This window comes from Caretta caretta, chromosome 1 (genome assembly GCF_965140235.1).
Source record: "Caretta caretta isolate rCarCar2 chromosome 1, rCarCar1.hap1, whole genome shotgun sequence".
NCBI lineage: Eukaryota > Metazoa > Chordata > Testudines > Cheloniidae > Caretta > Caretta caretta.
In genome coordinates this window covers 3405956-3420371 of record NC_134206.1, presented here as the reverse complement: position 1 = coordinate 3420371, position 14416 = coordinate 3405956, and the positions used below count along the sequence as shown (strand labels likewise).

Below are 14416 nucleotides of genomic sequence, written 5' to 3'. Positions count from 1 at the left end.
GACAATTTACCTGTTTGAAGAAAAAGTCAGGACACCTGCAGGAGGGCTTAAATACGGGACTGTCCCTTTAAAAACGGGATTCTGGTCCCCCTGCACCGACTGCAGCTGCAGTTCCCCGGAGCAGAGCTACCAGCGCGGCTAGGCTTAAAATCCTGCCCCGGCGCAGCTGCACCGCTGTGGTGCGTTACTGGAGACGCTCTGCGCTGAGGGGGGAGAGCTCCCCCGGCAGCGTAGTTAATCCTCTTCCCCATGGGACGTAGCCATGTCTACACAGGGGGTCAGGTTGGTGTATCCATGTCACTCACTGGTGTGGATTTTTCACCCCCCGGGGCAACGTGGTTATCCCGCTATAGGTCTGTAGTGCAGACCAGAGCTTAATTGAGATTGGCTTCACATCCTGAAAAAAACTTGCAACTTTGCTCATGTGCACATGTTCATAAAAGTCAATGGGAGTTGCTCCTGAATGACTTTACTTATGGGCTTGAGTGTTGGTCGGTTCAAGGCCCCAGTGCCAGCAGGAGGACTGTCAGTGAAACAGGTTCTGCTTTCACTCTGTTATAAACTGGGGGTGATTTCACAGTAGTGAGTGTAAAATTGGGGTAAGTGCCAGAAGAACTAGTCGTGTGACTGCTTTCTCACTTTCACAGTCACCGCTTGAGCCCTGAGAGCGACTGTAGCAAACGTGCGGAGGAGAGATTGTGCTGTGGACAGCAACACCAGGAGGGCGCGCCCTACTTCACCTGGGGCCAGAACCATCCGAACCATCGTCCCTCTTCTGGAATGGAGATGTTACGTCACAGGGGCAGTACGTAACTTGTCGTGGGTCACCAGTGTGGTAAAATGTTCGGCTGTGTGTGTCTGTGTTCTCGCTGTGTCCTTCCCAGCTCTGCGCAGACAGCTGGCCCAACAGACCTCGAGCGAACAACCCAATGATCACAAGATCCCTTAAGGTACGAAAGCACCCAGCCAGGTTTATTGTCGATGAAGCATGTTACTGCTATCCCGCGGACCCTACCGGACCACTAAGGCACGTCTGCCTGTTAGAATGAACCAGCTCAGTGAACAGCGGGACTTTCCATTCCTCCCTAGGCTAGACAGAGACACTCCCTTTGAGGCTCCATTTCATACATCAATACAAACAAATTACGTACTGACCCTCCAACGTAGTTAATTAACACCCTCTGACGTAGCCAGATGCCACCCATCACTTTGTACATCTCTACCCATCACACTGTCATCCTGATCTTATATTTAGGATGGGTCACTGTCATAAATATAAAGGGAAGGGTAATCAGCTTTCTGGATACAGTGCTATAAAATCCTTCCTGGCCAGAGGCAAAATCCTCTCACCTGTAAAGGGTTAAGAAGCTCAGGTAACCTGGCTGGCACCTGACCCCAAATGACCAATGAGGGGACAAGATACTTTCAAATCTGGAGTCGGGGGGGGGGGGGGGAAACAAAGGGTTTTGTCTGTCTGTGTGATACTTTTGCCGGGAAGAGATCAGGAATGCAGCCTTACAACTCCTGTAAAGTTAGTAAGTAATCTAGCTAGAACATGCATTAGATTTTCTTTTGTTTAATGGTTTGCATGAGTGCCCTGTGCCCAGCACCTCTTAGAAATGTGTGGCTTTGAAATATCAGCCCTGTGCTTGCCAGATTCTGTGATCGGGGCCTGCCTCTAGCTCACAGCCTAATTGTGCTTTACATCAACAAGGTTTTGATTACTTTATCCCAGGCCTCAGGCCTCATACTAGACCTCTAATCCAAGGGTTTATGTCTCAGGCTCTCTTCCTATTACAGTCCCGCAGTACGAGAGTGCCATAAATATAAAGGGAAGGGTAGCAACCTTTATGTATGCAGTCATATAAAATCCCTCTTGGTCAGAGGTACAGAATCACTTACCTGAAAGGAGTTAATCTGTTCAATTAACCTAGTTGGCACCTGACCAGAGGGACCAATGGGGAAAGAAGATACTTTCAAATTTGGGGGAGGGGGAAGGTTTTTTTGTGCTCTCTTTGTGTGTGCCCTTTCGGGACAAAGAGAGAGACCAACCAAGTAACCCAGCTCCTAAAAAGATGCTGAAATGATACATGTAAAATTACAGAAATTGTAAGTAATAGCAAGGATTATCTTTTGTTTTGGCTTGTGAATTTTCTCTATGCTAAGAGGTAATTTTATTCCTGTTTTGTAACTGGGAAGCAGAGTCAGAGGGGGATCCTCTGGTTTTAAATCTTTTTATTTACCCTGTAAAGTTGTCTTCAATCCTGATTCTCCAGGTGTGATTCTTTTACTTTTTTTTTTTTAATAAAATTCTTCTTTTAATAACCTGATTGATGTTCAGTGTCCTAAAACCCAGGGATTTGGTCTGTGCTCACTTTGTTAACCTATCGGTTGGTATATTATTCTCAAGTCCCCTCAGGAAAAGGGGTGAAGGGTCTTGGGGTGATATTCCTGGGGGGGGGGGGATAGGGCTCCAAGTGGTCCCTCCCTGAATGTTTTTTTTAAATCACTTGGTGGTGTCAGCAACACCGTCCAAGGACAAGGAAAGGAATTTGTGCCTTGGGGAAGTTTTAAGCCTAAGATGGTGGAATATAACCTTAGTGGGTCTAACATGAAGGTCCCCACATCTGTACCCCAGAGTTCAGAGTGGGGAGGGAACCCTGACAGAGAGTCTTTCTGGTTTTATGGTCCCACCCGGGAGGCAGTTGTCACACAACAAAGTTTTTGATGGTGTCTATGATTCTCTCAACAAATGCATTCTAGTCCGAGCTCACACTTGAGTTCTCACTGATTTTCTCTTTTCCTGTTAGTTACTGGAAGCTGAATAGAAAATCCAAGTGATGGTACATGATGCCAGCTGAAAATCACTCTGTTTTTGACCCTGTGACCTACATCCTGACCGGCATCCCGGGTACGGCGGAGTCTCATGTCTGGATCGCCATCCCCTTCTGTCTGATGTACGTTACGACACTTTGTGGGAACTCTCTCCTACTGTTCATCATACTAACAGAACAAAGCCTCCATGAGCCAATGTATCTATTCGTCTCCATGCTGGCCGCTGCTGATCTGCTGTTATCTACCACGACAGTGCCTAAGATGCTGGCTGTATTCTGGTTTAGAGCGGGAGAAATTACTTTTGCTGGCTGCCTGACCCAAATGTTCTTCATCCATGCCAGTTTTATTGCCGAGTCGACTATCCTACTGGCCATGGCGTTTGATCGGTACGTTGCCATCTGCGACCCCCTGAGATACACCACCAGGCTAACCAAGTCGGTGATCGGGAAGATAGGGCTAGCAGTTGTCACAAGAAGTTTCTGTATCATTTTCCCTCTCATCTTTCTGGTGAAGCAGCTGAAGTTCTGCAGAACCAACCTCCTGCCTCACACCAACTGTGAGCACATGGTCATAGTCCGGCTGGCCTGTGACGACATTACAGTCAACATCTGGTATGGCTTAGCCATGGCTATATTAGTAATTGGTTTGGATGCTGTGCTCATTTCTTTGTCTTATGGGTTGATCCTCAGGGCTGTCTTCCGGCTCCCCTCCAAGGATGCCCGGCTCAAGGCTCTCCACACCTGCAGCTCCCACTTCTGTGTCATACTGATGTTCTACACGCCGGCCTTTTTCTCCTCTTTTGCACACGGATTTGGGCACATCATCCCAGGTTATATTCTCATCCTACTGGCCAACCTCTACGTGCTCATTCCCCCCATGTTAAACCCCATCGTTTATGGGGTGACAACAAAAGAGATCCTGAAATGCATGATCAACAGGTTTTATCGATCCTGCAGCAGAAGCTCCCTGCTGAGCTAAAGGAGACAACAGAAAATGCTTTGGGACTTGGAAATTAAAGCCAGGTTTGTATGTAAACTACAGGGGTGTTATAATTATGTACTTTCACTGCATAAGCTCGAAAGGTGGTCTCTCTCATCAACAGAAGTTTGTCCAATGACAGATATCTAGTCCCCCATTTTGTCTCTCTAATATCCTGGGACTGACATGGCTACCATAGCACTGTGCACTGCCAAACAAGGCAGCCAGACCAAGTGAGTCTTGTTCTAAGTTGAAGGGAAACAGAAAAACAGGAAAGAACAAAGGTAGAAATCACCATGAGACAGAGAGAGCACGGTGTGTGCATCTCCTCTGTGACAAGCTGCATCTGAGCTGCACTCTTAATGGCAAGAGAAAGCAGCAGCCATGGGGGGCCATGCCATGGGACATCAAGGGGGCCATGCCATGGGACAGTGGGAAGTGCAATGGGCTACACTTTGGGAGAGAGGGGCTCTCGTCTTGGTTCTGCCACCAACCTGCTATGTCACCTTGGGAGAGTTTCTTTCCTCCTCAAACTCCGAAATCCTTCTCAGGGTCACAGCTTTGCTGGCCTCAGTCCCCCATTCTGGAGCTAAGACCTGCATCCCACGGATTTTGTGTTTTGCTGCTTTACGGCACATTTCGTGTGGATAGGCCCAGCTTCCTCAGGCTGATCTCGCTCTCTTTCCTACACTCGAGGCTTTGTGGGGGTGGCTGGGTAGGAGAGAGGTCAGGGGGTGCTGTGGCCTGGTGCACTGGGCGAGGGGCTCATTTGCACATGATCTGCAGTCCTCCTGCTGTGGGAGAGAGAGAGGGGGAATAGAATTGTGTGTGTGCGATTAGCTGTTTTTCGTCCTGTGCTAAAGGAATTTTTTTGCCGCTAAGGATAATGTGCTGACTTCTCCTGGGGCTTGGGGGCTTGTTTGGCCTTCTGCTGGCGTCTCACAGCATCCAACAAAAATGCTGTGGGAATCTTTTTTCCTTTTATTCTCACCTTCCATTCCTGCAGCTGTTGAGAAGAAACGTCTCATAAGAACGGTGTATACTGGGCCAGGCCAAAGTGCCACAGTGGCCAATGCCAGGTGCTTCAGGGGGGTGAACAGAACAGGGCAATCATCAAGTGATCCATCCTCTCTCATCCCATCCTGGCTTCTGGTGGTCAGAGGTTTTGGGACACCAGCAGCATGGTCTTCCATCCCCGACCATCTTGGCTTATAGCCATTGATAGACCTATCCTCTGTTAATTTATCTAATTCTTTTTTAATCCTTTGGCCATCACAACATCCCCTGGCAATGAGTTCCACTGGTTAGCTCTGTGTTCTATGAAAAAAATACTTCCTCTTGTTTGTATTAAATCTGCTGCCTATTAATTTTGTCAGGTAACCCTTGGTTTTTGCATTCTGTGCATATGTAAATAGCATTTCTCAATTCACTTTCTCCACACCAGTCATGATTTTATAGACCTCTGTCATATCTCCCCTTCATTGTCTCTTGTCTAAGCTGAATGGTCTCAGTCTTTTTAGTGTCTCCTCATACGGACGCCGTTCCATCCCCTTAATCATCTTTGTTGCCCTTCTCTGAATCTTTTCAAGTTACACTATGTCCTTTTTGAGACGGGGCTACCAGAACTGGACGCACTATTGAAGGTGTGAGCGTACCATGGATTTATACACTGGCCGTATGATATTTTCTATCCATTCCATAATGGTTCTTAACAATCCATTAGCCTTTTTGACCACTGCTGTGCCTAGACCAGAAGTTTTCAGAGAACTGTCCACGGTGATGCTACGATCTCTTTGTTGGGTGGTATCAGATCATTTAGACCCCATCCTTATATATGTGTAGGTAGGATTATTTATCCCAGTGTGCATCATTTTGCACTTATCAATGCTGAATTTCATCGGCCATTTCATAGCCCTGTCATCCAGTTTTGTGAGATCCCTCTGTAACTGTTCACAGTCTGCTTTGGACTTAACTAGCTTGAATAATTTTGATTCCTCTCCAAACTTTGCCACTTCACTGTTCACGCCCTTTTTCCGGATTATTAAGGAATGTGTTGAACAGCACTGGTCCCAGGACAGATCCTTCGGGCACCCCGGCGTTTACCTCACTCCATTGTGAAAATGGACCATTTTTTCCTACCCTTTGTTTCCTATATTTTAACCAGTTACAGAGCCATGGGGGGCCTTCTGTCTTATCCCATGACAGCTCGCTTTGCCTAAGAGCCTTTGGTAAGGGACCTTGTCAAAGGCTTTCTGAAAGTCCAAGTGCAGTATAGCTACTGGATCACCCTTCTCCACATTCTTGTTAATGCCCTAAAGATTTCTATTAGCTTGGTGAGGCATGATTTCCCTTTACAAAATCGGAGTTATCTCTTCCCAACATAGTGTGTTTATCTTCTAAAGCCATTGGAAATATTTGCTGCTTGCGGTTGCATACGCCACATAGGCATACGTAAGGGCCATACGCCATTGTAGACAATCTCATTATACCATCCCCTCCATAAACCTATTTGCAGATGAGGAAATTTCTGGGGGCAGAGTGGGCTCAAGGGTGGCTGATAGCTCGGGATGGGGGATATCCCAGCTGGGGGCTATCCACTCTCCAAGTGTGAAGCCAGGCTGTGGAATGGAGGCAGCTCAGGGGCAGGTTTCATTGAATCATAGAATATGAGGGTTTGAAGGGACCTCAGGAGGTCATCTAGTCCAACCCCCTGCTCAAAGCAGGACCAATCCCCAACTAAATCATCCCAGCCAGGGCTTTGTCAAGCCGGTCCTTAAAAACCTCTAAGGATGGAGATCCCACCACCTCCTTAGGGAACCCATTCCAGTGCTTCACCATCCTCCTAGTGAGATAATTTTTCCTAATATCCAACCCAGACCTCCCCCATTACTCCTTATTCTGTCATCTGCCACCATGGAGAACAGCCGAGCTCCATCCCCTTTGGAACTCCCCTAGAGATAGTTGAAGGCAGCTATCAAATGCCCCCTCACTCTTCTCTTCTGCAGACTAAATAACCTCAGTTCCCTCAGCCTCTCCTCGTAAATCACGTGCCCCAAACCCCTGATCATTTTCGTTGCCCTCTGCTGGACTCTTTTAAATTTGTCCACATCCTTTCTGTAGTGGAGGGCCCAAAACTGGACGCAATACTCCAGATGTGGCCTCACCAGTGCTGAATAAAGGGGAATAATCACTTCCCTCCATCTGCTGGCAATGCTCCTACTAATGCAGCCCAATATGCCGTTGGCCTTCTTGGCAACAAGGGCACACTGCAGACTCATATCCAGCTTCTCATCCACTGTAATCTCCAGGTCCTTTTCTGCCAAACTACCGCTTAGCCAGTCGGTCCCCAACCTGTAGCGGTGCATGGGATTCTTCTGTCCTAAGAGCAGGACTCTGCACTTGCCCTTGTTGAACCTCGTCATATTTCTTTTGGCCCAATCCTCCAATTTGTCTAGGTTACTCTGAACCCTATCCCTACCCACCAGCGTATCTACCTCTCCCCCCACCTTAGTGCTATCTGCAAACTTTTTGAGGGTGCAATCCATCCCATCATCCAGATCATTAATGAAGATATTGAACAAACCCAGAATGTTGAACAAACAGACCCCAGGGCACTCCGCTTCAAACCAGCTGCCAACTAGACATCGAGCCATTGATCACTACCCATTAAGCCCGATGATCTAGCCAGCTTTCTGTCCATCTTATAGTCCATTCATCCAATCCATACTTTTTTAACTTGCTGGCAAGAATACTGTGGGAGATCGTATCAAAAGATATATCATATCACCGGTTTCCCCATATCCACAGAGCCAGTTATCTCATCATAGAAGGCAATTAGGTTTGTCAGGCATAACATGCCCTTGGTGAATCCATGTTGACTGTTCCTGATCACCTTCCTCTCCTCTAAGTGCTTCAAAATGGATTTTTTGAGGACCTGCTCCATGCTTTTTCCATGGACTGAGGTGAGGTTGAGCTGTCTATAGTTCCCCAGATTCTCCTTCTTCCCTGTCTAAAAGATGGGCACTATATTTTCCTGTTTCCAATCGTCCATGACCTCCCACGATCGAGGTTTGTACCTCAATGAACTGGAAGTTCACGACCTGTTTAGTTTTCCCATTTTTCCGGTAGCTTCTGCTTTGGGTGGGGGGCCTCTGGCTCGGGGAGGAAGGAGGGAGCCGGACAGTTAGTTACAGACCCCATTACACACCGGCTCTAGGTTAATTGCTCTTGATCCTGCTGTACATCACTGAAGGACAAGAGAAAAGGATCCTTCCATTCTCCCTTGGCCAGTCCTGTAACCCCATGGAAAAAATGTCTGCATGGCAGGGAGATGTAGACCCTGGATGACATGTGTGACGGGATCCCCAGGGGGAAGCCTGGGACTCTGGAACCGCTGTGCCCCCTGAACTCTCTCCAGCCTGATCTGTCTCTCACAATGCCTCCCTATTGACCAGCAGAAAACCCCTCCAGGTGCTGTTGTCACTCAGCAGAATCGCAAGTGGACCCCACACCCAGTTAGTTTGCATGAATGCTCCCAGAGCCACTCACAAATCACACAGTGTTTATATCCTCAGTCCCATGTGCTTGGAGAACCCAAGTCCAGGCATGTCTGGGGGGCATTGCTGAGTCTCCAGGCAAGGTTGAGCAATTCCCCTGGTGGGGCCTCATGCAGGTGAGTCATTGTATTGTGGCTCCCTTGCTGGACAATACACTGTTGATGGGTTGATTGACATCCCATCCGGCTGTTTGTTACTTTCCTTGCTGTTGCCTCTAGGGAGCTAATATCTGGCTGATTCCCCAACTTGCAGCATGTTTTAGTGACAACCATACAACACAATTTTCATCACTTCATATGCACAAAAGATGTACATAGTTAGATAGAACAGCAGGTTTCAGCTTTCTATGCAAGATCACAATTACATATAAATGAGGAATATGGGTGTTACAGGATGCTCCCTTAAGGTATAGAATGTCACAACCTCCACACAGGCTGTGAGTCTGGGCTGGGATTCAAGAGATCTGGGTTCAATCCCCAAGCTCTCTCACCGGCCTGCTGGAAAATCTTGGGCAAGTTACAGCACATCCTTGTGCCTCAGTTTTCCCATCTGGAAAATGGGAACAATGATACTGCCGTCCTTTGTAGAGTGCTTTGAGACCCACTGATAAAACAGCTCAATATTGTTATTTAATCTTGTTTCCATTGGGGCCCAAGGGCTCTGCCAGGCACCTCCCAAACCGAGATGAGATCCTGCGCCGAGGAGTTTACAAACTAGGGTAGACATTGCACCAAGGCAGAGGAGATTCTGACCCAGGAAGTTGGACTGTTGCTGGCTTCACATCCCTGTTATTCACAGATTCATTAATTCCAAGGCCAGAAGGGAACATTGTGTTCATCTGTTGTGACCCCCTGCACCTCACAGGCTGGAGGCCTGCCCCCAAATAATTCCCAGAGCAGAACTTTTAGTAAAACATCCAATAGTGATTGAACAACGTTTAGTGATAGAGAATCCACCACAACCCTTATAAATTGTTCCAATGGTTAATTCCCCTCGCTGTTCGAAATCTACACTTTATTCCCAGTCTGAATGTGTCTAGCTTCCACTTCCAGCTAGTGGATCGTGTGAGACCTTTCTCGGCTAGACTGAAGAGCCCATTGTTAAAAGTTTGTTCCCTGTGTAGATACTCACACACTGTGATCAGACTTTATTTTCTCCTTGTTAAACTAAACAGATTGGGCTCTTTGAGCCTCTCACTATCTTAACCATTCCTGTGGCTCCTCTCTGAGCCCTCTCCAATGGATCAGCATCTTTCTTGGGTCTTTCTCGGGAAGCAGGGAGGTAGGGGCTGCCAAGGCCATTGCTGCTCACAAAGATGTCATCGGTGATGTCACCGTCGGCCCAGCCGGGGGGCAGTGCGAGGAACCCCTGCAGAAGCGGGAGGGGCAGGAGGGAGCTGGTGCCCTGGGAGTGGAGAAGTGGGGGCTGGTATGCATGATTTGGGCCTGGATTTTGGCATTACGCAGGGCAGGGGGAGGTCAGTTCCCTTCTCCTGCTTCCCCACCCGTAGATCGGTGATCACAGGAGCAAGTGATATCTTTTATAGAACCAACTTCTGCTGGGGTGAGTGACAAGCTTTCAAGCTACATGGAACAGTTCTTCAGGTCTGGGAAAGGTATTGAGAGTTTCCCAGCTAAATACAAGGTGGACCAGATAGTTTAGCATGAGTAGTTCACACCTATTCTAAGGGACCATTCAGGCCTACAGAAGTCGGTCCAGTAAAAGATATTCCCTCCCCCATCTTGTTTCTCTAATATCTCGGGACTGATGGAGCTACAGTGACATGGCACACACACACATATAGGTTTTCAGGGTGGTTGGACAAAGTGAGACTAACGGCAGTCTGTATAAGAACTACAGAGATGATTCTCAGATCTCCCAGGACTGGGGGTCACCTCGTTACCCCCTGACTCCAGGATCCAACTTTTCATGAGAACATCCCCGCACCAGGTGATGTCTCCTCAGTGAAAGGATCCAGAGAGACTCTCCCTGCTCTGTGTTCTCTTGAAACAGTCTTTTGTCTCTGTCCATAGTCAGGGCAACCCCATATCTTGTAATGTTCCTTCATTTACCTCCAAGTGGTGTGGATTGTTTGCAGTTGTCTCTGATGGTTTTCCATTGATCATCTTGGGAAGGAGCATGGCTGGAGAACTGAGGCTGGCGTTACATCCCCGGCTAACCAGCGCGGGGTGATGATGCCCTCCTGGAGTGACCATCACCAAGACACACTATGCCCTGGTGACTAACTTCTACTCCAAGTCCATAGAGCACACTGTCAATATCAATATATGTTATTCCTTAACTGTTACCTGGACATGCCTTTTGCAATGGTTATGAAGCTGAGAAGTTACAAGCTTTCTGCACACACCTTACATGCTATTCTTTACGGGTAAATATTCGATAAGACATGTGTGTGGTGTAGGGAGTTTGTCAGGCCTGAGATGAGTTGTTTGCAAAGAACAGGGAACTCTTTGCCAGGGCCTCAGTGTCACAACAACCTTTGTAAGTAACGTACAAAAGGAGAAATGATCAGCTCAAACAAATGAGAAGAGGAAAGGGTTAATTCTCTGCTGCTGTTCACCGCCTGAGCCAGTCTCCAAGGCCAGGTCCCTGGGGATCTGGCCTGGCTCTGAGCCCCCTGCTGGGATTCACAGGGCAGCAGTATAAATATCCCTGTACCTCAGCCCTTGGTTAGTGCAGATTCCCCACCGCTTGCAGCTCTCCAACAGTGTCACAGACGGAGATTCCTCCTCCCCAGCTGGGGCCGGAGCCTGGTGAGTCCTTTGCATGGAATGAATCCGTGAAGGGGGAATGGAAACACATGAAAGCTATGAAATGTCTGAGCTGGGGTTGGATAGAATGGGGGTGTCTAATTCTGACTGCAGGGGCAGGAGAGGAGCCCATGGCACGGAGATAACGCTCCTGTGACCGCTCTGTAGTTCGGTGTTAGGAAGAGGTCACTGGGTTACCCTGATCCAGTCCCACAGAAGTCACTGGGGCTCTTGCTGTTGAACTCAGTGGGCTCTGGACTGGGCCGTTCTTGGTTACGTGATTGTTCAGAGTAAACCTCATTGGAAACCTACTCACCCCAAATCTCTGAACCCCAAATCTTGAGGCCTTCACTCAGGCAAAACTTCCATTAAAATCAATAAAGACCTCAGGACTGGGTCCATTCTGATTCTCAGAAGTAAGCTGGTTTGAAGCAGCATAGATGTGAATTTCCAAAGTGTATAACCCAGTAGCAACCGATTATAAAGGCTGCTTTGGTACTGATTGTGACAGGTTCCCCCCAAATTGGGGTACCACTGAGCCTGCTGACCCACCCGCCTGGGCTGCCACTCACCCTGTACTGCTGTGACAAGCTGCAAAGCCCTCCAGCCTGCACCTTCACCAGCATTCACACAGGTAGAGACACACCCAGCTGCAATTACAGGCAGGCTCTTTAACCACCAGCTTTCCAGGCTAGGACCCCAGAGCAGAACAATCCTGCCCTGATCAAATCTGGCCAGTGTGTGTGTTTAATACCCGGTCGCCTCTCCCTCAATCTGAAGAGGACCTTGCACACTTGGGGTAACCAAGCAGAGATTTTCACCAAGCACTCTACTCAACGCTCACTGGTTTAGATTGTAACAAAAAAAGCTTATTAACTGCAAAAGATAGATTTTAAGATTTTATATAAAGGTTAGGTTGCATTTTTGTTTATTTGCTAGGTAATCTGCTTTGATCTGTTTGCTATCACTTATAATCACTTTAAATCTGTCTTTCATTGTTAATAACATTGTTTTTGCTTTATCTAAACTAGTGAGTTGGAATGAAGTGCATGGGGAAATCATAGCTCGAGGGACAAAGGCTGTTGTATATTCCTTTACTCATTCAGGGAGGGGGCAAATTCTATGAGCTTGCGCTGTACAGTTATCTGTGCAGGGTAAGATGGTAACATTTTGGGTTTATACTCCAGTGGGTGGTATGAATCTGGGAAGCTGGTGGTTAATTTGGCTGCAGCCTCTCTTTTGTTGGTTCACAAGCGGTGGCTGGTTAGAGAGCCTGCATGTCACTGCAGCTGGGTGTGTATCCTGATCTGTGTGTATCCTGGTGTAATGGTAAGACTGAGAGCAGGTCTGCAGTTTTTGACAGCAGCACAGTGTGAGAGGGAGTGCAGACTGGTGGGACAGAGGCCTCAATTAAACCCCAGTTTCCCAGGTGGCACCCCTGGGTGAACCAGTTACACTGTCAACAAATGGACTCCGGGGCTTGCTGACACTTGAGTTCTCACTGATTGTTTCTTTTGCTGTTAGTTATTGGAAACTGAATAGAAGATCCAAGCAATGGTACATAATGCCAGCTGACAATCACACCTTTTTTGCCCCTGTGACCTACATCCTGACCGGCATCCGGGGTACCGAGGAGTCTCATGTCTGGATCGCCATCCCCTTCTGTCTGATGTACCTTGGAACACTTTTTGGGAACTCTCTCCTACTATTCATCATACTAACAGAACAAAGCATCCATGAGCCCATGTATCTTTTCCTGTCCATGCTGGCCACTGCTGATCTGCTGTTATCTACCATTGCAGTACCCAAGATGCTGGCTCTATTCTGGTTTAGAGCGGGGAAAATTTCTTTTGCTGGCTGCCTGACCCAGATGTTCTTCATCCATGCCAGTTTTATTGCTGAGTCGGCCATCCTGCTGGGCATGGCATTTGATCGGTATGTTGCCATCTGCCACCCTCTGAGATACACTGCTGTGCTAACCAAGTCTCTGATTGGGAAGATAGGGCTAGCAGTTGTCACAAGAAGTTTCTGTATCATTTTCCCTCTCATCTTTCTCGTGAAGCAGCTGAAGTTCTGCAGAACTAACCTCCTGCCTAACAACTATTGCGACTACATGGGTGTAGCCCGGCTGTGATGACTGTGATGACATCGCAGTCAATGTCTGGTATGGCTTAGCCATGGCTATTTTAGCAATCGGTTTGGATGCTGTGCTCATTGCTGTATCTTATGGGTTGATCCTCAGGGCCATCTTCCAGCTCCCTTCCAAGGACGCCCGGCTCAAGGCTCTCCGCACCTGCGTCTCCCACTTCTGTGTCATACTGATGTTCTACATGCCGGCCTTTTTCTCCTTTTTTGCACACCGATTTGGACACATCATCCCAGGTGATATTCTCATCCTACTGGCCAACCTCTATGTGCTCATTTCCCCCATGTTAAACCCCATCGTTTATGCGGTGACAACAAAAGAGATCCTGAAATGGGTGATCAATCTATTTTATCGATGCTGTAGCAAAACCTTCCTGTTGAGCTAAAGGAGGCAACAGAAAATGCTTTGGGACTTGGAAATTAAAGCGAGGTTTTCATTGGAACTGTAGGGGAGTATTTACTATGTACTTACACTGTGTAAGTTCCAAAGATGTTCTCTCTCGTCAAGAGAAGTTGGGTCCAATGAAAGCTATTCCCTCCTCAACTTGTCTCTCTAATATCCTGCGATCGACATGGCTACAAGAACACAGCTCCCTTCCACAAAAGGCAGCAGGCTGAATGAGTCTCTGTTCTAAGATATGAAGGGAAACAACAAACCAAGAAAGCACAAATGTAAAATCAGCCTTTGAGAGAGCACAGTGTGTGCATCTCCTCTGTGACAAGCTGCATCTGAGCTGTACTCTTAGTGGCAACAGAAAGCAGCAGCCAAGGGGGCCATGCCCCGGGACAGTGGGAAGTGCCCTGGACTGCAGATTGGGAGAGAAGGGCTCGAGGCTTGGTTCTCCCTCCAACCTGCTGTGTCACCGTGGGAGAGTTTCTTTCCTCCTCGGTTTCCTCATTGGCAAAGTGAGCACACTTTGGGGCCAGCATGGAAGTCAGGAGTAAGTCTCCTCAGGGAGGCAGCACAGGGATTGCATGGCGCTCCTCTGCACAGCCCAGAACCCGAGCAGGGGTGGCTTTCACTGTGCTATCATGGGCCTCCTCGACCTGGAGATCCGCCCCAAGAGGACATGGCAAGGGCACCACACACCCCACACCCCACCCCACAGCAAACATGGTGATTCATAATGT

At 48.0% G+C, this 14416-nt stretch overlaps 1 protein-coding gene and 1 pseudogene across 1 annotated transcript; both read left to right on the top strand.

Annotated features, from left to right (window-relative positions):
• The first annotated feature begins 2847 nt into the window (after positions 1-2847).
• On the top strand, positions 2848-3813 carry LOC125640997 (olfactory receptor 52B2-like). The gene has a single exon (XM_048860305.2). The coding sequence runs from the start codon at positions 2848-2850 to the stop codon at positions 3811-3813; it is 966 nt and encodes a 321-aa protein (XP_048716262.2).
• An 8891-nt stretch (positions 3814-12704) lies between these two features.
• Positions 12705-13692, top strand: LOC125631224 (olfactory receptor 52B2-like; annotated as a pseudogene).
• Positions 13693-14416: the final 724 nt, after the last annotated feature.

What these genes read in the sequence shown, in the direction of transcription:
- LOC125640997 (XM_048860305.2), top strand. Translation starts at nt 2,848, where the DNA reads ATGATGCCAGCTGAAAATCACTCTGTTTTTGACCCTGTGACCTACATC.